Raw genomic sequence first — 22,595 nt, forward strand, 5'->3', positions numbered from 1 at the left:
GTGGGCTCCATACTTACTATTCAGTTGTCAAGCACTTGCCACATGTGAGGCTCCCTGCCTGGTGTTCTCAGGTCTCCAGGATGAACGAGGAGTCCCTGGTCTCATGGAAATGAGTATAAATAATTATAAGGGCCATACTACAGAGGATAGACTAAGTGCTGTCTGGGAGGGGAGCCAGTACTTCTAGCTGGGGCAGTGGGCAAAGCATCCTGGAGGGTTGTCCTCTTTGTTCGTGGCCTGAAAGGACTGGTATGATTTGGATACAAGATCAGGAGAAAGGGCATTCCAGGGAGAAGGACCAGCTTGAACACAGGTAAGGCCATTGGGAAGAAAGTAGCCACATGCAGGAACCAGTAGCAGGTTGGTTTGGCTAGAGCAAAGGAGAGGTGAAGAGCATGTAGAGAGTTAGATCAGCAGTAGGGGGCCCCAGTATGGAGGCTTCGAATGCCATGCTCAGGGTTCTTGGGACTTGGTCTGTAGGCCAGCAGAGCTGTGCTTCCTTCAAGAAGCTGAATGAGCAGCAGCCAAAGTCCAGAAGGCCCTATTGCCGTGGCATGCCCTAAACCAAAGCTTTGATTTTTTCCCTGGAACCTTGCTGAGCTCTTGACCTGGTCAGGCAGAACCGTGGCATCTGTCATGGGTGACTCCTCTTTCTCACATTCTCTGCTCCTAGTCAGCCCCGCGCCCCAACTCCCTACCTGCCACCTCTCTCTGTGCTGCCTCCTTGCTTCTGGCTGCCTTCTTGCCCCACCTCCTCAGTTGACTGTGCTTATCCCCCAGGGACGTCTCTATGTCTGGTCTGCCCTATCCTACTCTACTGCCGACTGCCATTTTCAAACCTCCATCCTTATCACTGAGCCTCTTCAAGCCTTCCACTGTTTTCCCTTAGGATCAGTTCCACATCTGTGAGATGGGAATATAGGCCATGGGAGGTCTGGCTTGTCCCTTGGCAGCCCTCCTCCTGGCCCTCCCCACTCACTCCTCTGCTCTGGACACACTTTGGCTTCCGCACTGGTCCTTGAATTTACCTCCAGGCCTGTGTACCTGCTGTTTTCTGCTGGGCGTGCCTGCCCTCCATGACCCTCCCCTCTGATATCTGGCTCAGTGTGGATCCCTGCTCCTCAGCTAAGCCAGCTCATGGTACACTGTTACACTCTGACCTTGTCTTTACGTGCTGCGTAACATGTTCATAATTAACGTCTGTCTTCTCTACTGGAAGGTGTGGCCCCAAGCCTTGTGCAGTGCCTGGCACAGAGGAGGCATTGCATGAGAATGGCTGGATATTACTGATCTGAGGGTGGCAGGACACAGTGTCGAGAAGCTGGCCAGGCCCAAGGGTGGGACCAAAGCCACAGTCTCACTCCTGTCTTATAAAATGTGGTTTCATGCCATCAGAGGCTTGCTGGTGGCTCCAGCGTCTGAAAGGTTTCCTCACACTTAATTTAAATAAGTATCCCTGTATAGATCAAACATTTGAAAGGTTGGTTTTTCCTTTTAGCCTTTCAGGAGAGGAAACAGCTTTTCTGAAAGAGCCGTTCCTCCTGGTTTCCTTGTGCAGCAGCCGTCTGTGGTCATCATCAGACGGCTGGAATGTCAGAACAGCCCAGCACTGCTGTAATACATCGCACTGCGTAGCCTTGCTGGAATTTATCAAAGTTTTGGTTTGTTTCCTGAAATCCTGCTCTGTCCAGGGGCTTCAAGCTGCTAAGTGAGTGGGTAGGGGAGAAGACTATTTCAGTGTGATGGGTTGAAAAAAAAAAAACCTCTCAAATGAGTAAACCCTGCGGCCCCTTCTATAGCTCTGCCTTACTCCATACTGCAGTCAGCCTGGCGATGCAGGGAGCTGGGCAGGGGATGTTGTTAGGGCCGGGACAGCCTTGAACTCCTGTGTGACTTCCAGGCTCATCATTTTCTGCGGTATCCTCCCCCACCCCCATCAGCCTTTTCTGAGTGAAGCCTATCCAGCCTCTGCCCCAGTCTGGTTATCTTAGCTCATATCTCAGTCTCCCTTTGGGACCTTTATGTATTAAAAGTTCAGGCTCTGGTGTCCACCATTTGCTATCTAGATGAACTTGCATAATTATTTCATCTCTGTGAGCCTCAGATGTTTTATGTATAAAATGAGATAGTTAAAAACTATAAGCATAGCATAGGAAATATAGTCAATAATATTGTAGTAGTGTTGTATGGTGACAGATGGTGACCACACTTAGAATTGTCTATCCTTATGTTGGAGACTTGAATCTAATGTCACATCATATGTCAACTATACTTTAGTTATAAAAAAGAAAAATATACATAAAATTATTTTAGTAAATGACAAAATTTGCACACTTCTACAGAGCTCAAAATATTATCTTCTTGATAGGATGCTAATAAGGAGCATCTTCTGTTGCTGAGAAAAAAGGGAATTAGAAAACTGTAAGCATGTAAAAATGTTCTGTGGAGGAAATTTGTCTTATATTCAAGTATACCTGATGAAACACTACCTGGAGGACATTAAAAAATGTTACTCCATGGTCTGGCTTTGAGGCTTAAATAAAATAAAGTAGGAAAAGTACATTGTTTGCTCTCTAGAAAGTAGAAGGCAGTCAGTACCTTATAGTTCGTTCTCTTCCCTCCCTGTCTTTTTTAACTTGTAACCCCCATAGTGCTACCAACTTTGTAGATCCTTGGTATTACTCAGAATGTTGGTGGAAGATCATGGTTAACAGTCCATGGCCAGGCTGAGGGCACAGTGGTTAAAAGTTTTGGAGTCATGTGGACCAGTCTGAATCCCAGTTTTGTCATTTATTTACTGTGAGACTTTGGATGAGTTGGTAACCCTCTCCAGGGCACCTGGCTGACTTGGTGGAGCGTGTTGTGACCTTTGAACTTGGGGTCATGAATTTGAGTCCCACAATGGGTAAAGAGATGACTTAAAATATAATAACCCTTCCTGATGGGTGCCATCGTTCAATATCATGGAACACACTGTAAGAAAAGTATTTAACTTAGTGCCTGGCACACAGTAAGCAGCCTGTTTGCTACTGTTGTTATTTTATTATTATTATTCTCAGGCTGGGAACAGGACTGAGCTTGTCTGGAAGGACCCTGCTTGCCTTGCAAAATGAGGAGGAGCCATAGGGCTGGTGGTTGTTGTCTCACCGTGTTCCCACCATGTTCTCTTCCTGTCTGGTGAGAGTTGGGGCCACATGATTTGGGTCTCAGCCTTCCCAGGTGGGTCCCAGGTGTTAGGTGGCCAGGGTTGCCTCCTCAGTGTCTGACCAGCCAGTTGTGAGTGCTCTTGACCCGTAGATCTTCAGAGACTGCCTTTTGTCAGGAACATGGAAAACATGTGGGATGCTTCACATGTGCTACACATTTGTTTCTCTCTCTCTCTCTCTCCTGCCCTGCATAGTTCGCTGTCCCTCCCTTCCTCCCTGCTCTACCTGCATGCACCTCTCTCCTCCTGCAGTTCACTTCCAAAGACAACCCGCGATTGAACCCTTGAACCCTTCTGCTTTTGAATGGCTTTTTCTGCCTTCTCTTTCTTCTTTCTTTCTTTCTTTCTTTCTTTCTTTCTTTCTTTCTTTCTTTCTTTCTTTCTTTCTTCTTTCTTTCTTTCTTCTTCTTTCTTCTTCCTTCTTCCTTCTTTCTTTCTCTTTTCTTTTCTTTTCTTTTCTTTTCTTCTTCTTCTTCTTTTCTTTTCTTTTCTTTTCTTTTCTTTTCTTTTCTTTTCTTTCTTTCTTTTCTTTCTTTCTTCCTCCCTATCTCTCCTGTCCCTTTTCTCTTGCTCCCTTCTGACCTTCTGGAACCTGAGTTTGCACTCCTCATTTGTATTTTTTCTGCTCATGGGCTCCCATCTGCCCTGGGCCACCTCCCCCACAGCTGTTTCCTGTCTCCTGCCTCACTGCATTGTTATGTCCGTGCCGCCCCTGTGGGACAGCGCAGCGCCTAGAGCCTCCTACCCCTTCATAACTGCCTTTCAGACTCTGCCTCTTCACACTCCCTCAAAACACTTGGAGAAGGAAAACCACTAAGTCATGCAGTCTCCAGAGGCAAGTCTTACTTAATAGTATTTTTATATAAAGCCAGACATGTGGCCTCTACTTCTCTTTGCTCGTAGAATGGGAGTATTGGGAGGATCTTACAGGCCTCCGGTGCCACTGGATTTTACAGACAGGAAACTGAGCCCCCACAGAGAATAGGACTGGCCCAGAGCCTTAAAGGGGGTTTAGGCACAGCCGAGATTAAAACCCAGCACTCATGACATAGGGAGTCCCCATAAAAGCATGACCTTGCCTGTGTAAACTGCATGTGTCTTCATCTTTTTTGAATTTATGTCATTTCATCTGTAACCTGAGACCTTCTAACAGCTGTGGCTGGGCCTACCTAACTTCTAGTGACAAGCTTCAGCTCCCTTTGGGGAGTTAGGGCAGTGGAGGTGGGGACAGACCTTATGTAATGAGGCCATAAGGAACCTGGGTCAGTCATATGTGGGTTCATCACCCCTTCAGTCTTCCTGCTTGTCCTGGCCTGACCTTGTTCTTTGGTTCTGAGCTGTCTTGGCTTACCACCTCATGCTGGCCCTGCTGATGGGGCTTCTTGGCTTGTCTTCCATTCTCCTGCCCTGACCTCTCCTTTTCAATAAGTATACATTATATTTTACTTTATTTTTTTGAGAGAGAGAGAAAGAGAGAGCACGTGCATGCAAGCGAGATGAGGATGAGGAGGGGCAGAAGGAGAGGGAGAGGGAGAGACTCCCAGGCAGGCTCTATGCTCAGCAGGGAGCCTGACATGAGGCTTGGTCTCATGATAGCTGAAATCAAGAGTTGGACATTCAATTGACTAAGTTACCCAGGTGCCCTTGTATACCTTATATTTTAGTGTCATGATCTTATACATTGATGAGAACTCTCTTGTCCAGAATGGTGGCTGCATGTGGCTACTGGACACTTGAAATGTGGTTAGTCCAAACTGAAGTGTGCCATAAATATAAAAAACAGACCAGATTTTTTTTAAAAAAGATTTTATTTATTTATTCATGAGAGACACAGAGAGAGAGAGAGGCAGAGACACAGGCAGAGGGATAAGCAGGCTCCATGCAGGGAGCCTGATGTGAAACTGGATCCCGGGTCTCCAGGATCACGCCCTGGGCTGTAGGCGGCGCTAAACCACTGAGCCACCTGAGCTGCCCAACAGACCAGATTCCAAAGAGAATGCAAACTTTCAAAAAAAGAATGCAAACTATCTCATCAATAATTTGGCATATTTTATTTATTTATTTATTTATTTATTTATTTATTTATTTATTTATTTATAAAGATTTTATTTATTTATTCATCAGAGAGAGAGAGAGAGAGGCAGAGACACAGGTAGAGGGAGAAGCAGGCTGTCTGCAGGAAGCCTGATGTGGGACTCAATCCATGAACTCCGAGATCATGCCCTGAGCCAAAGGCAGATGCTCAACCGTTGAGCCACCCAGGTGTCCCTAATTTGGCATATTTTAATGTTGATTGCAGGTTAGAAAGATATTTTGTATATATTGAGTTAAAATAAATTGTTAAATTGATTCCACCTGTTTTTCCCTCTTTTTTCTTAATGTGGCCATTGGAACATTTAAAATACACAGTTTGTATTACATTTCTAGTGACCGGTGCTGGATTATAGCTTATAGGCCTTCCTCAACCAGGGATCCACGAGAAAGTCAAACCTGTTGTTTCTCATTTTAGTTCAAATTCCAGCAGTCTTTTTATTCTTTTTGCTGTAATGATGGCTGTTGGTTTAAGATACATATTGCTAAGCTTCTAGAAAGTTTGTTTTGTTCTTTTTAAAGATTTAATTGAGAGAGAGAGCACGCAAGCACAAGCGCCTGCATGTGAGTGGGGAAGGGATAGAGGGCAAGGGAGAGAGAGAATCTCAAGCAGACTCCACACACAGCACAGAGCCTGATCCGGGGCTCCATCTCACGACCCTGAGATCATGACCTGAGCCAAAATCAAGAGTCAGCTGCCACCCAGGGGCCCCTGTTTTTTTCTTTTTAAAATAAGTCTCAAATGAATGTTGCATTTTTCTATTTACCTTTTAGTATCTGAGATGATTGTATAACATTTTTCTTTTTTGATTTATTGATATGCTGATCTGATGTTAATCATCTTCAAAGTATTAGCTTATTCTTGTATTTCTTAGACAAACCTTGTAGGTCATATGGATCATTCTTTTTTCCCCTATCATTCTGTATTTTGCTAGGTGTCAGGGTTTGGGGCTTCTTCCCATTACTTTTTGTGCTCTGGCATAAATTCTTTAACATAAGAATTAGGTGTTCTTTAAAAGTCTGAGAGTGCTCACTGGTAAAATCATGTGGCCCTGGAACCTCTGAGTTAACTTTTCCAGTTTCTGACATGGTGTTTAGCATACTCACCAGACATAGAAAAGTTTTAGTTGGCCAATAAATGGAAGGCATTGCGAAGTCTAGATCCAAGCCTGTGTCTTCCCATGAAGCAGGTACTTCCAGAAATTTCATTTTGCATTCCCAGCAGTGTTCAGGATGACCCTGTGGCATGTGGAGATCCAGATTAAGAAGGATTCAGTTGTACTAGGAAATGTGATTCCAGAAATCAAACTGCTGTGGAAACAGTGAGCAGCAGATGAGGTGCCATGGAAAACCAAAGGAGGATGAAAGGACAAGCTAAAATCTTCTAGAACTCAGAGGGAAATCCACAGGGAACAGTGAGGATGGATTGTTTTTATGAGGTGTTGTGTGTGTTGTGGGAACTCTGCGAAAGGAGGGATGGGGAGATGTGAGGAGGTGTAATGGGGAGCATAGCAGGATGTGGAGCCACAGACATGGCAGCAGCTCATTTTGGGTTGAGCGAGCAAGTGTGTGTGCATGTGCATGTGCCCTGTGCCTGTGTGTGGGGTGTGGCCACGACCCTGTAGACAGAGGCTCTCTGTGGTTAGCATCCAGGCTTCTGAGACTGACCTGAGTTTGAGTGTTGGCTCTCATGCTGACCATATATATATATACATATGAGGATTTGAACAAACTGCTTAACATTTCCAACTAGGCTTCTCTGTCTTTATCTGCAAAATGGGGCAGGTACAGTACTTACCTCTCTGACTTGTGAGGATTCACTGAGCAATGGGTAAGCAGATGTGCAATGATTGACGTTGTACGTGGCACTTAGTAAGTGCCCAGTGAATATTAGTTGTTCTTAGGGTCCTTATTATTGACCGAGTGTAAACTCTGATTTTCTCTGGGTTTTAGGCTAATGAATGGTTTACATTTCTTCTATGGGCTTTTGTGTGTTGTCCAGGTTTTCGGTCATGACCATTTACTGGGTCCCTAATCAACAAAGCCAAAGTGTATTGTTTTTTAAAAGTGAACATCTGAATGCTATTACTTGGAAAAAGCATTCCCCAAGAATACGGAGAAAGGGAATGGAGCGCAGTCCCCAGCGTAAGAGTAGAGAAGGACCAGGTGGTCCCATGGGCCTTGTATCAGGCTTGGGAATTTGGGTGAGCCGAGCTGCCAGTGGCTGCTGTCCATTTTGTTCACTGGGGCCCTCCCTTTGTCACATGGATGGGAGGCTGGCTGTTCACAGGGTTGCAGTTGGCTTCTGCCCTGTGGTGACAGCTGGTTCTAATTGTGCAGAGCTGCACAGTACTAGGCTGGAAAGGGAATGTTTTGGGAAATTTGCATCATCTTTATGATCCTAAATCTACATGTCTCCCAAGCAGACAGTAGTTTGAGGATTCGAAGAAACAGTAGTGGTTGTGAGCTGTTATTTTGTAGAAATCAATAGGATCGAAAACTGAGAAAGAATGAATTACTCATTTGGTGATCTCTGCCCCCCTGCCCCCAGACACATACTCTGATGCCACAGAAGGTGCCCATTTGTCCGCAGTGATTCTTTCCTCATCTTGTGGTTTGTCCAGCCAGGGATCTGAAGCCTGAAGCCTCCTGGAGGCCCTCATGTTCATCTCTCCTGGGGCTCTGCCTCTTCCTTTTTCTTCCTTTCCTCCATACACACAGCCCTTCGCAGGTGTTTATGATCAATTCCTTCAGTGAATTGACCTCCCATGAGAACATTATATCCTGCATATGAGATTATAGTACATAGTAGACTGTAGTCTAGCAGACTAGCACTTGATGGGTCTGTACCCACTCTCTTGCTCACGTTGTCAGGGCAGTGAGACCTGCCTAACATATGTGACGCCTTGGGAGCTACTTCTGCGCAATCCCTCCATTGCCTCCCATCCCACTTGATAAAATCCAGTCCTTACTTGCCCTTAAGGCTGGACTGTGACCTGGCCTCCCACCCATTGCCTTTCATACCACCTCTCCTCCTACTGCTCTGCTCCAGCCGCATTGGCCACCTTGCTGTTCTCAGCCCAGCCCCTGCTTTGGTCTCTTCCTTCATATCACCCACTTCTTCTCTAGGCTGGGAGCCTGCTGGAGTCCCACATGAGGCCTGCTACTCTGTCCTGGCTTTGGTGAGGACAGGCTTATGCTACTACTATCACCGACTACATGTGCGGCCTGGGCAAAATAATTCTTCTGCTTGTTAGTTGCTTTTCATTCTTTCTTTCTCTTTCTTTCTTTCTTCTTTCTTTTTTTAAGATTTTATTTATTTCTCACACACACACACACACACACACACACACACACGCAGCACAAGCAGGAACAGCAGGAGAGGGAGAAGCAGGCTCCTGGCTGAGCAGAGAGCCGGATATAGGGCTCAATCTCAGGACCCTGGGATCATGACCTGAACCAAAGGCAGATGCTCAACTGACTGAACTACCCAAGCACCCCTGCTTTTCATTTAGTAGCTGGAAGTGGTAGCAAGCGCACCTGTGCTGAGGGTCTTGTAAGGATGACGCAAGATGGCACGTGTCAGGTGTTAGCACAGCTCCTGGCACAAAGTTGGTAGTCAGTAAATCTTGCTTTTGCTTATCTGGCCAGCCCTTGGCCCTCATCCCAGGCATGGCTGGGAGTCCCACTGCCCAGGGACTGCTCTTCTGGCCATTATCCCCATCAGACTCCAGGATCTCTCCTGGCCTGGATCATCTGCCTCTGCTCCCACCTCCTGTGTGCTGCCTTTTCTCCTGTGCGTTCTTTTATTTATTTAAGAAACACATTGAAAATACTTAGAATGTATCAAGCATTATGCTAAACAATGGACAGATACCACCTAATTTATTCCTTATACCTGCTCTGTGAGGGAGGTGCTGCCGTTGCCAGTTTTCAGGTGAGCAAGGTCAGACCCTGGGAGTGGAAGAGACTTGCCTAGGATTTCAGAGTTAGCTGGTTGCAGGCCAGCTCCAGTCCATATCTGACTCCTTAATGCCTGGGCTCCGTGGTCTCTCATTTTTCAACCCTGTGCCCTCCCTTGTTCCCTCCTGAGACCAGAGCCAGGCCCACTGCTGGGTTCCAGGTGGGAGGTCCCCATGGAGGACCTGTCATTCCTACCTCCAGCCCCAGAATCCCTACTTCCACACCAGGAGTATGTGCATGTCACACACCTTGGCTACTGTGGCTTCCTCGAGGGTGACAGGCCTGAAAGTCCCTGAAGGACATGGCAGCCACTCTATCATTTGTCTGTTCTTAACCATGTCACTAGAGTCTAGGCCCTAAAATGTCTTACTCCTTAGTCAGACCTCACCCCTAACCCCGAAACTGGCACTGTCTTCCTTGACTGCTTCAGTGGGTCACCTACTCGCTGGGGTGTCTTTAGAACTCCTTTGACTGTCCTACCAGTTCTTCCGCAGATTGTTCCAGATGGTAGAATGAGGACTGGGGAGAAGCATGGAGGGTAGAGGAGGGAGAAAGGTCACCATTGAGCAAAATTGGTGACATGGTGCCATTGGCTGGTGGTACCCTGATGGTACTCTATGAAGTCAGATTTAGTGACCTTTCCTTAAAGTGACACGTGTTCTATGTGGACATGTTTTAGGAACATGAATCGGAAAAGATTGCAGTCAGAATCAAACCCATGTGTGGAAGGGCCATGTGTTGGCACCAACTCTCTATGGTCTGGATCCTGCAGGGTCTAGAGAGAGGACTTGTCCCACTCCTCCAGTCTCCTCTATCTTTGGCCTTACCTCACTGACCCCAGACATGGTCAAGGTCAGGCTTTTCTCAGGCATCTGACTCCCAAACCCCTACGCACAAAGCTGGCCCTGGTGGGGGGTGTTCCTGGCAGTATGGCCCCAAGAAGCTAGCAGGGAGAGCTGAAAGCAGTGTTGACTCTTGCTGTCACCTAGGAATGCTTGCATTAAGAAAAAGTTTTTTTTTTATCGGTTAGAAATTGTTTCCCAGTTTCTTTGTAACATTCTCCTTTGACTGTTGGAATGAGTGTCTAAATGAATCTCATGCCATTACATTTTTTTGTTTAAGGCAGCTGGTCAGACTCCTTTTGGTTCTGGGCCCGCTGATGTTGAGGGTTCCTGTGGGGTCCGAACGAGGGTGTGGCCAGGAAGTGGCTGAATATCCTGGTCTGGAGCTCAGGAGAGAGACCTGGGCTGGGCACAGACATGCGGTTGAAGCCTTGGCAGTATATGTGGTCTTCTGGGGAGGAGTATGGACAAAGAACGGTACAGAAGAAGACTATGGACAGATTTAGGTGGAAGTAGGGAAAGTGCCAGAATAGGAAAAAGCAATCGGAAGATAAGACTAAGAATGGCGGTCATGAGAAGCCAGAAGACAACCAGAGAACACAATGCTGAAGGCAAGGACTGGGAGCCGGAGTAGGCAGTGGCTGTGCAGCGGGGAGGCTGTCACCAGTGGAGGACTTTTCAGGGTCAGTGGAACAGGGAGTGAGGAAGGAGGTGGAGAGGGAAACAGTGCTAACAGCCCTTTCAGAAAATTCATCGGGAAGGAGAAGAAAGAGCAGGAGCCCAGAGAAGCCTAGAGGCCTGGAAATGTGTTTCACCATGACTGATGTTGTTATTACTGTCATCCTATTACTAACATTCATGGAGAGGAAGGGAGTGAAGGTGCAGAGGGGAGAGGGGGCATGAGGGAAAGGCTTCTGAATTCTGAACAGGGCAAGGGATGGGATCCAGTGGCCAAGAGGAGAGCAGATCCCCCAGAGAAAAGGGCCTCTCTTCCAATGAAGCCAAGGAAGGGAGAAGATGCCGGTGAATTTGCATATTTGGTGGCAGAAAGTTTTCTTCTCACAGCTTCTGTTTTCTCCCTGATGAAGCCAGGGAGCATCCACATAACTGACTAGAGGCCCCAGAAGAAGCTGGCAAAGGATTGTACAGGCTCGTACTCTTTCATATCCAGTTGACCTCAGCAGACAACTCAAAGCCAAGGACACACTGGGCCAGATCAGGGCCTGGTGCCCTTGGGAGGGGGTATGTGGCAGCCTAGGGACAGCTGAGTGGCTCACCCAGGATGCAGGACCACCAGTCTCAGCCCAGCCCTTTGTCTCCTTCTAGAACCACCCCGTCTCCTCTGGTCAATTTTAACTTAATAATACTCAGATCAGTTCCATAGCATAGACCTTTTTTAGGCATTAGTGACTGGAAGAGTTTTGTTCTATTACTTCACATTTTCCAAACCCACTTCACACAGATGGAATCTCTTGTAATCCTATAAGGCCAAACACAGAAGAGGAAGAGTGCCAAGGAGGTTGGGCCCAGGACTTGTTTTAGTGCAGATAGAATGACCTTACTTCTTTTGACATCCTGATAAATCTTTCTGCCCTGAATTTGGGAGATTTCAACACCGACGAATGCTCATACTCCATTCATTCAACAAATGTTGCTTGACATCTGCAGTGAGCCAGACCTGTGACCTGCATGTCATCTCCTCTGCCAGGCTTTACCTCTTTGAATCTCTGCCACCAGTCTGTGGAGTTGATTTCAGTGGCTCTATTCCATCTGCAATGAAACCAGTGCCAGCAGAGGTTAACTTGCCTGGGATAACCTAGGAAGTAGGTTGCCGGGCTGGGATTCAGAGCAGGGTCTTCTGGCTCTTAATGCCTTTGCTCCTTCCATTTCATGAAAGAACCCCTCAAACATAATGTTTTACTCTGTTGAGGCTTTAATTTTAAATGTTATGTGACTCTCAGTGCAAAAGGTTCTTTAGGGAATTGTCAAAACCCAAGAAGTATATAAAGAATTTATGAATCAGGGTCTTAGAAATGTTCTAATCAAATAAATATAGGGCAGATGTATTAAGTACTTGCTTTGGTTCCTAATAAGCTCACGACATCAGCAAAGTGAGAGAGAATTACTAATAGATTTTGTTAATAATCTAAGATCACAATGAGAGCGTGGTGTGGGGGAAAGAAGAGGGTGTTTTGAGCTCATGCTGAGTCTGACAGCAGTGTGACCCTGGGAAGGGGAAGGGGAAGGGGATAACTTTTACTGAGTACTTGTTCTATGCTATGTGCTGTACATATCTTAATCTCATTTAATCATCACATTGAGCTTCATAGATAAATACAGTATCATGCCCATTTTAAAACATGAAAATTGAGATTCTGAGAAGATTGTTTCCGAGAAGATCATGCAGCTGGAATGTGGAGGCCGGGATAGGGCTGGGTCTACTCTTAATTAAATGTATACACATAAAATGTGGGGGATCCCTGGGTGGCGCAGTGGTTTGGCGCTTGCCTTTGGCCCAGGGCGCGATCCCTGGAGATCCAGGGATCGAGTCCCACGTTGGGCTCCCGGTGCATGGAGCCTGCTTCTCCCTCTGCCTGTGTCTCTGACTCTCTCTCTCTCTCTCTCTCTCTGTGACTATTATAAATAAATAAAAAAAATAAAAAAAAATAAAATGTGTATGTACACATACATATGTGTATATAACTTTTGCTGTTATTAAAGAATTCGGGGAAAAAAACAAGAGCAACTGTCAGCTAGGGATTGGGGAGCAATCATGCCCCAGTCCTTGCTTTCCAGGTTTATGAATTCTCTTTTCTATCTGATTATAACCCATACCTTTCCAGGACTGGTTTTAGGATCCACAATTAAACTTGGAAAGGGCAGTGATACACATTTGCAAAAACAATTGAAGTCTATTCTAAAAAGGAAGAGAAGTCAGTGTAACTGAGGCAGGTCCAGTACACATTTTCTAGGACAAGGAGAATCATGGTAAACAGGTAAAGCCTACATCTCAAAGAGGTTCACACCTACTTTTGAAAAAGAAACAGGATCAAGGTATTCCTTTAAGAGGAAGAATCCTGAGCCTCCTTCCTCTTTTCTAAATGGAAGTGGTAAGAGTGGTGTGAGATGAAAGGTGATGTGCTTAGGCCAGCCTGGACTGTTATGCCGGGGGCTCATGATGAATGGTAGCACAAGTTAGCATCCTTGTCATTACTATTACTTGGAGTCTACACTGAAGGTATGAAGGACTTGGCAGGGTCAAGGGTGATCATGTTTTCCATGTGGGTGACCAGAAGGAAACCGGTGCATTTGCAAAAGGGAGGCAGCTGGAAAGGGAGTTGTATATGCACAGCCTCTGCTTGATTGCCGAGTGCTCTCAAGTCCAGGCCATGAGATCTTGTATCCTGAGCTTCCATCGCCTCCAGCCAGGCTTCACACAGTGCCTGCTCCTCTGTAGCTTATAGTTGGGTCCTGAGAAGCATTTGAAGGGCATGGCACTTGAGCATAGCAGCTCAGCCAACAGATTTTTGTCTCTGGACATTCCTACTACCCTCCCTGACTTCCTAGTAGACCCTTGTTCCAGCTGGTGGGCAGCTGGCTCTCACTAAAGACCTTATTAAAATTCCAGATGTGTAGCAAAAAAAAAATGTTAATAATAGCAAAGCCTGATATGATTTAAAAGGAAGACTTATAACTCAGGGGGCAGAGAACTTTAGTCTGCCTCCTTTCTTCCATTCCTTGCCAGGACTCCCAAGCCACAGGCTGACCACACTGGGCATTGCAGTAGTAATGGGTTTTTCCTGCTTCTTTTACACATTCCAAGTCATCCTGGTAGAGTGCTCCTGTTAGCTCCTTTGGGTAGGAACCAGCCTCACTGATAGATAAAATTTAGGTAATTTGATGATTCAGATTGTTTTTTTTTTTTTAATTTTATTTATTTATTTATTTATTTATTTATTTATTTATTTATTTATTTATGATAGTCACAGAGAGAGAGAGGGAGGCAGAGACATAGGCAGAGGGAGAAGCAGGCTCCATGCACCCGGACCCCGACGTGGGATTAGATCCCGGGTCTCCAGGATCGCGCCCTGGGCCAAAGGCAGGCGCCAAACCGCTACGCCACCCAGGGATCCCTTGATGATTCAGATTGTAACGTTAAACCTGCTGTAAAAGAAGAGACAAGGCCCCTGAAGAAGATGTTCAAGGGAACCTCTCTTTCTGCTTCACTGTTGGTTGTATGAGATAGAGGAGGGGCCAACTTTGGGAAAGGGTGTGAAGTAATACCAGAAGCTTCTCTGACTGCAGTGGGCTTGGGCCAGAATGTTCTCTGATTCCAGGAATGGAGGATGTCACATGGCAGATGAGCTCTGAGATCCTTTAGCCATATTTTAATTTTAAGTTCACTTGGGAGGATGAATCCTGCTAGCTAACACATCATGCCCTCTCTCAGATAGTTTGCTTTGAGAAGGACTTCTGGTCCCAGGGTTGCTGGCAGAGAAGCAGTTTATGGTTAAGAATATTTTGGCACAATCAGGGAAATACAAATCAAAACCACAATGAGATACCACCTCACACCAGTGCGAATGGGGAAAATTAACAAGGCAGGAAACAACAAATATTGGAGAGGATGTGGAGAAAGGGGAACCCTCTTGCACTGTTGGTGGGAATGTGAACTGGTGCAGCCACTCTGGAAAACTGTGTGGAGGTTCCTCAAAGAGTTAAAAATAGATCTGCCCTACGACCCAGCAATTGCACTGCTGGGGATTTACCCCAAAGATATAGATGCAGTGAAACGCCGGGACACCTGCACCCCGATGTTTATAGCAGCAATGTCCACAATAGCCAAACTGTGGAAGGAGCCTCGGTGTCCATTGAAAGATGAATGGATAAAGAAGATGTGGTTTATGTATACAATGGAATATTACTCAGCCATTAGAAATGACAAATACCCACCATTTGCTTCGATGTGGATGGAACTGGAGGTATTATGCTGAATGAAATAAGTCAATTGGAGAAGGACAAACCTTATATGGTCTCATTCATTTGGGGAATATAAAAAAAATAGTGAAAGGGAATAAAGGGGAAAGGAGAAAAAATGAGTGGGAAATACCAGAAAGGGAGACAGAACATGAGAGACTCCTAATTCTGGGAAATGAACAAGGGGTGGTAGAAAGGGAGGTGGGCGGGGGGTGGGGGTGACTGGGTGATGGGCACTGAGGGGGGCACTTGATGGGATGAGCACTGGGTGTTATGCTATATGTTGGCAAATTGAACTCCAATAAAAAAATAAAAAATAATTAAAAAATTGAAAAGAATCTCATGACAAAAACTTTAAAGTGAAGAGAAAGTCAGATCCCATAATAGAGGGAAAAGTCTTTGTGTGACTGTTTCCTAAGAAGTAAAGTTACTCCAGCTTCAAAAAAAACATATTTTGGCACAGAAGTCCTGAGAAATGTGGCTGGGGTTATGGAGAAAAGTATTCCACTTCCAATCCTCACCTTTGAGGGCTCTCGGGCTGCACCTCCATCCACAGATCAGTCCTTCTCTCCAGAGGAGGAGAACCCTCACCCACCCTGGTGAAGATATGAATGGTTCTTCCCCATGTCTGTTTCCACATTCCAATTAGATGGCTTCTGGTGTATTCTGCATCCTATTAGAAAGAATCACTGTTGACATTCACTCTGTGCTTCCTAGGAACTTGCCAGCTGTGGATGGAGTAAGAAGGAGAAACATAGTCTCGCCCCCAATGTTGTGGCCTTTACCCGGAGGTTTAACCAGGTAAGCAATACTCCTTGCATGTGCCTGAGCAGGTGGTACTCTTGTCCCCTGTGGGTTGGCAGCCTGCCAGGGTTCAATCCTAGGTATCACGCCCCAGGTCCAAACCCCTCTTCCCAAACTACCCCTCCCATCAGTCCTTTCACAGAGTCCTTTTTCACAGCAGGTGGAACTGAATACATCTTTCCTGGGTTTAAAGCACTCCATTGGCTTCTACTTCCACCTAAGCTAAGGCTCAAGCACCTCGATTGCTTTGCAAGTGGGTCTGGTTTCTGTCCACCCCTCTAGCTCCATCTCTTGTCCCTTCCCCTCTTCCATCCTAGCTGGCCTTACTTCTCTTCCCTGATATGCCAGACCCCCAGCTGTGCTGTCCTCTCAGCTCAGAATTCTTCCTCCCTTTTCACTCCCAGCCTGATCAGCCTGAATGTCACTTCTACGGGGAGTCACTTCTCTCACTTTCCATGACTCCCTAGCTTGTGTGAGTTCTCACTGTTGTGCATTACCTCCCTGCACCCTGTGCTTCTGTCCCCATGTGGCCTGTGCTCATTCTGTGGGACTCTGTCATTTCCCCCTTCCATGCTAATCTGCGGGCTCTCTTGTTCACCACTGTGCATCCCACCACTTTGCCTAATGTCAGGCATATAATAGACCCTCAGTAAATTGGGCTGTCCCTCAATGGGGCCTCCCTGCTCTGAAGTGCCAGGCCCTATGCATCACCACTGGCCAGCCCTCTCCAGGCTTTCAGCCTTCTCCTTGGCTACCACTCAAGGATGGGGAGAGCCTCAGACAGGCACCAGCTTTTCATCTGAAGATCAAGACTGCGGTTAGCATTATCGTTATAATAAGAACTAAGAAGGGCCTAAATGCATCTGGAGTAAGGGCTGCTGCATACAGTTTTGAAAACAGAAGTTCTGAAGCCTTTTGTTTCTTTTTTCTTTCTTTTCAAAATCTTCCTTTTCAACCAAGCTTAGGCTTTAAAAAATAAAACAGATGTGTACACGCTATCAGAGGATTCACATGGGGAGCCAGCCCAGTCCCACCTCTGACCAGCCACAGCCCTCCCGGAGGAGGGTTACCGGGGGCTCTGATGTAATCTGCATTGTACGCAGAGGCCAGGTCAACTTGTCAGAGGGTGGTGCAGCTTGTCCCGTGAACAATTGCATTGTGTCCAGATAAGACCAAGTGGGTGAAGTGAGCCAGAAGGGAAGTTGCATTTTCCCAAACAGAATGCTTTAAGAAGTGGTCTGGTTGCCAACCTGTCAGCTACTCAGAGTGAATAGCTTCTGGACACAGCCCTTGTAGCTCTGTAGCTCTGGTTTGAAAACTGGCCAGTGGCCAGCCATGGTCAGCCACTGGGGCTGCTTTCTCTGAAATGAACTGATTGGCATCCTTTCCTGGCAGACTTTTATATGTGAGAACAAGGCTCCCCATCAGACTCCAGGTAAAGGAAAGCAGGTCAGTTACCTTTCTGAGCCTCAGTTTTTTTATCTGTAAATGGGAATAATACTATGGCTAACCATGCACATTCACTGTGGAAATTAAGTGAAGTGTATATGAAGAACTCTTAGCATGGTATCTGGCATGTAGTAAACATCCTAATGTTTTTGGGGAAAATAAGAGGGAACGTGAAGACCAGCTGATTAGAAGGAGGTTGCCAGCAGATTTGAGGCTTCTTGTGGCCAAACCAGAAACCTGGTGGACAGTGTTGCAGTCAGACTCAGTGGGCTTGCCTGTTTTGCTGTGACCTCAGTCCCTTGGGATTTGTTCATATTACTCATAGAGGGATAGAAGGGCCTGGCCAAGTTTCATCACAATACACTGAGTGTGTATTATGGACCAGACTTGTATCTCAGCACCAAGGAGTTCACCATAGAGCACAGAAGTGCTCAGCCTTTTTTGGATCACATGTTCTTTTGAGAATTTGGCTATATATACATATATATGAATGTGCCCCCAGATAATGCAGAGATATATAAATCTGCATTTAATTTTAGTGGGTTCAAGTGCTCACTCCCCAAAATTTGTGCATGAACACTTGAGGGATCTGTGAACAATAGCCTGAGAAGCTGTGGTCGCAGAGAATCACATCTGAGTTCTCATCTTAGTCCTACAACTTACTGGTTGTCCCATCTTTAATTGTCTTTTGACATCCCACCTTATTTATAAAATGGGAAGAATCATTTTAGGTGGTTTTTGAAGATTAAATGAGAATTGTGATGTAAAGGATTTGGCCCATCACTTGACACATAGTAAATAATTACATTAGCTTAAAAAAAAAAAGAGTGCAGAGTAGTAGGAGCTCTGAGCTAAAAGACACTGAGGCCTGTGACTGATGGCAGCAGAGTTGGAATTGTGTCCTGAAGATGCTGAAGAATTAGGGAAAGATGAGAAGTGAATTGGGAGAACTTGGTTCTGATCTAGACTCTGCTGCTAGATCTGTTTGAGGCCTTGGGCAAGTCTCTTCCTCTCTTTGGGTCTCAGGACCCTTGTATACTAATCAAGATTGAGTAGGGCCAAAGGTCCCCAATGTTTTGCCCCAGAGAACTGCTTTAACCTTCCTCATGGATTCATATGTATATGAATATAAACACATTAATGTATATGAATATATGAATGTATATGAATATAAACACATATAAACACATTCCTATGTGTATAAACACATATACATATACCTATATATATACACATACATACATATACACATATACACACATACATACATACATATACATATACACACATATACATAGATACATATATACCCATACACACATACACACACATATGTATATGCTTCCTAATGACTGAAACCCTGACCAAACTTGCCTGAGCACTAAAGGGAACCTAATGGCTTACATAACAAAGACCAGGGAGAGATTAAACCTCACATATTGCTAGGGTGCTTGGACAGCACTAGCTGGCCTTGGCTCTGTTCTATCTCTAAGTTCTACTTTCCTCTGTACTGGCTCTCTTCTTGGGCATCTTCCTCCTCTGTGGCTGCAAGATGGCTGCCAGCAGGTCCTGGCTCACATCCTATTCTGAAGGCAGAAAAGTCCTGCCTCCTTTTCAGTAGCTCTGTCATCTGATGTTCAGTTGTTCTAAGTTGTGTCCCATCCTGTTCATCCTGGTTAATCACCCTGACCAGGAACGCACAAGGCTCTGGTTGGCCAGATCTTAGAAACAACCCTTCTCATGGAACTAGGGGGTGGGGGGCCTAGGCCACATGGGCTGAGAATGGAGGAATGGTAGTTTCTCAAGGAACTAAGATCTCAGCAAATTGGGAATAGAGGGGAACTTCTTCAACTTGATAAAGGACATCTACAAAAATTCTATAAGCAACATCATGCTTGTAAGACATTCATGATTTCCCCCTAAGATTGGGAATAAAGCAAGGATGTGCTCTCTCAACACTTCTATTCAACATTGATCTGGAAGTCTTGGTTAGTGCAATAAGATAAAATTTTAAAAATTGAAGATATACAGTTTGAAAAGGAAGAAATAAAACTGACTTTACTCACAGATGACATGATTGTGTAGAAAATCTCAAAGAGGGATCCCTGGGTGGCGCAGTGGTTTGGCGCCTGCCTTTGGCCCGGGGCGCGATCCTGGAGACCCGGGATCGAATCCCACATCAGGCTCCCGGTGCATGGAGCCTGCTTCTCCCTCTGCCTATGTCTCTGCCTCTCTCTCTGTGACTATCATAAATAAATAAAAATTAAAAAAAAAAAAAAAAGAAAATCTCAAAGAAATCTGTAAAAATAAAAAAATTCCTGGAACTAATAACTGTATAGCAAGGTTGTAGGACACAAGATCAATATATAAAAGCTTTCCTATATATAAGCAATGAAGAATTGAAAATTGAAATAGAAATGCCCCCTGCCCCATTTACCACTGCACACACATGCAAAACAAATGCTTAGGTATAAATCTAACAGAGTATATATATATAGGTTCTATACGTGGAAAGCCACAAAACACTGATGAAAGAAATCAAAGTATACTGAAATACATAGAGAGATATTCCATCTTCATAGATTGGAAGACTTAATATTAAGATGTCAGTTCTTCCCAACTTGATGTATAGAGTGAAGTAATCCCAATCAAAATCCTATCAGGCTATTTTATAAATATCAAGAACTGATTCTCAAATTTATGTGGAAAGACTAAAGACAGAATAACCAACACAATACTGAAAAATAACAAAGTTGGGGAATTTACTCTACCTGATTTCAACACTGACAGTAATCAAGATAACATGGTACCGACAAAAGAAAAGACCACCCAGGGCGGTGGAACAGAATAATGAGCCAAGAAATAGACCCACACGGATATAGGAAACTCATCTTTCCCAAACTCATGAGGGCATTCATTGGAGGAAGGGTAATTTCTTTGACAAAATGGTACTGGGACAATTGGAACATTTTTTATGTATGGAAAAAAATGGACCTAGACACAGACAATAGATCTTTCATAAAAATTAACTCAGAATGGATCATAAACCTAAATGTAGAAGGTAAAATTATAAAACGTATAGGAGAAAGCTTAGAAGAAAATCTACATGACCTTTGGTGATGAGTTATTAGATGTAACACCGAAAGTATAATCCATGAAAGAAGAAACTGATAAGTTAGACTTCACTGAAAGTAGAAATTTCTACTCTGCAAAAGATGCTGGTAATAAAATTAAAAGATGAAGCACAGCCTGGGGAAATATTTGCAGGACACCTATCTGATAAAAGAACTGTATCCAAAATAGACTCTTTAAAGTCAATGAGAAGAAAATAACCCAATTAAAAAATGGGCAGAAAATCTGGATACCTCACCAAGGAAGTACAAATAGCAATAAAGATGAAAAGATGCTCAGCGTCATTTGTCACTGGGGAAATGCAAAATACTATGTATCTGTTAGGATAGCTAAAATAAAACAAACAGTGGCAGTACCAGTTGCTGGCAAGTATCTGGAGCAACACAAACTCTCGTTCATTATTGGTGGGAATCCAGAATGGTAAAATCCAGCAGTTGCACTCCTAGATATTTATCCAGCTTCTTAGAAATCTTATGTTTACACACACACACACACACACACACACACACACACATAACAGCTTTATTCATCATTGTCAAATACCAAAAGTAACTAAGATGTCCTTCAATAGACAAACTGGTAAATCATACAGTGGAAGAGTATTCATCAAAAAAAAAAGGGGGGGGAAGCCCTCAAGCCATATAAAGACACGGATGAATCTTAAATGTTTTTTACTAAGTGAAAGAAACCAGTCTGAAAAGGTGACATATGTATGATTACCTCCACCACCCTCCTTCCTCCCCATCCCCCTAGCATCCCCCACCTCCAGCATTTTAAAGACATTCTGGGAAATGTAAAAACATTTTTGGAAAAGGTAAAACTCCAGAGATGATAAACAGATCCATCTGTGGTTGCCAGCGTTTTGAAAAGGGGAGAGCATTAAGTAGTGAAGCACAGATTTCTTAGGGTGGTGAAACTATTCTGTATAATACTGTATGATACATAGTGTTGTTGGACACATGACACTATCATTTGTGGAAACCCATAGAACTTTACAGCACCAAGAGTAAACTTTAGTATATGCAAATTTAAAAAATTATTGTGGAAATTAAGGAATCCTAGAGTGGAATGCAGAACATAACAAAAAAATCTAACCATATTGTAAATGTGGGAAATAACATCACTGAAGAAGGTGAGGGGAAAGGTGCTGACCTAAGTAACTTTGCAAATGAATGGAGCCTGTAAGACAAAAGACAAAAGGAACTATGTATAAGCTCTCTTCTCTAGTTAATATAGTTCTTTCCCCAGGGCATTGGTTAACAATTCTGAAGCCCTTATACAGGAATACTGGAATTTGAACAATTTAGGAAATGGATGGTGGAATGTAAGACGCATGTTTTTCAATGTTGGAATGGAAAGTTACAGACAAGCAAGGGTAGAAAGCTAAGACATCAATATGAATTCATATTTATTTTAATATAGATACAGGTGGTTACAAACAAATTTTATAGATACATATATGCACATGGATTAATATACATACACACCTGTGCGTGCCTGCACACACACCTTGCTCTGCCAACCAAGACGACCTAGAAACAGTGGCAGCCCAGTAGTAATAAGCACACTCAGCACCCAGATCTCGGTTTCTAATACCATACTGTAATAAAAGGGACCATGGCTCCTTGGAGAAATGGCTGGTTTAGTACTGGGGTAATAGCATCTTAATGAGCTAGTAGTGGTACCAGAAAATAAGGAAGTGCTCAAATCAACCAACCAACCAGCCAACTAAAACAATGCTAGGGTAGGTCAAAGGAACACAGGAGCCAACTGAAAGAGCTTTCAGTGGCCAAAGCTAGAGCAATTTGAGCAAAAAAATAGATAACACAGCTTTGAGTTATAACTCAAAATGTAAATAAATATCAATGAGTCCTTTCTGATATAAATTAAATGTTTGCATAAATAGGGAAGAATAGACAAACTTCTATTCTTCTAAACAGAATAATTCCAGCAGCTCACTTCCTTCCATAGTGATTTCTTTCCAATGTCTGAGGTGATACCATTATTTATGTAACCAGTTTCCTATTGATGGGTATTTTTTTTTTCTATTCTTTTTCTTTTTTTTTTTTTAATTTTTATTTATTTATGATAGTCAGAGAGAGAGAGGCAGAGACACAGGCAGAGGGAGAAGC

General features: G+C 44.4%; 1 protein-coding gene across 5 annotated transcripts in view; it reads left to right on the forward strand.

Annotated features, from left to right (window-relative positions):
- The window catches only part of RALGPS1 (Ral GEF with PH domain and SH3 binding motif 1), a 292,653-nt gene that overhangs the window by 90,978 nt on the left and 179,080 nt on the right, over nt 1-22,595 (forward strand). For all 5 annotated transcript variants that reach the window (XM_041724551.1, XM_041724552.1, XM_041724553.1 and 2 more), the window contains exon 6: nt 15,796-15,879. In XM_041724551.1, coding sequence (XP_041580485.1) covers nt 15,796-15,879 — 84 coding nt within the window. The remainder of the gene's footprint in view (nt 1-15,795; nt 15,880-22,595) is intronic.

The sequence above is a fragment of the Vulpes lagopus genome, chromosome 12 (genome assembly GCF_018345385.1).
Source record: "Vulpes lagopus strain Blue_001 chromosome 12, ASM1834538v1, whole genome shotgun sequence".
Taxonomy (NCBI): Eukaryota; Metazoa; Chordata; class Mammalia; order Carnivora; family Canidae; genus Vulpes; species Vulpes lagopus.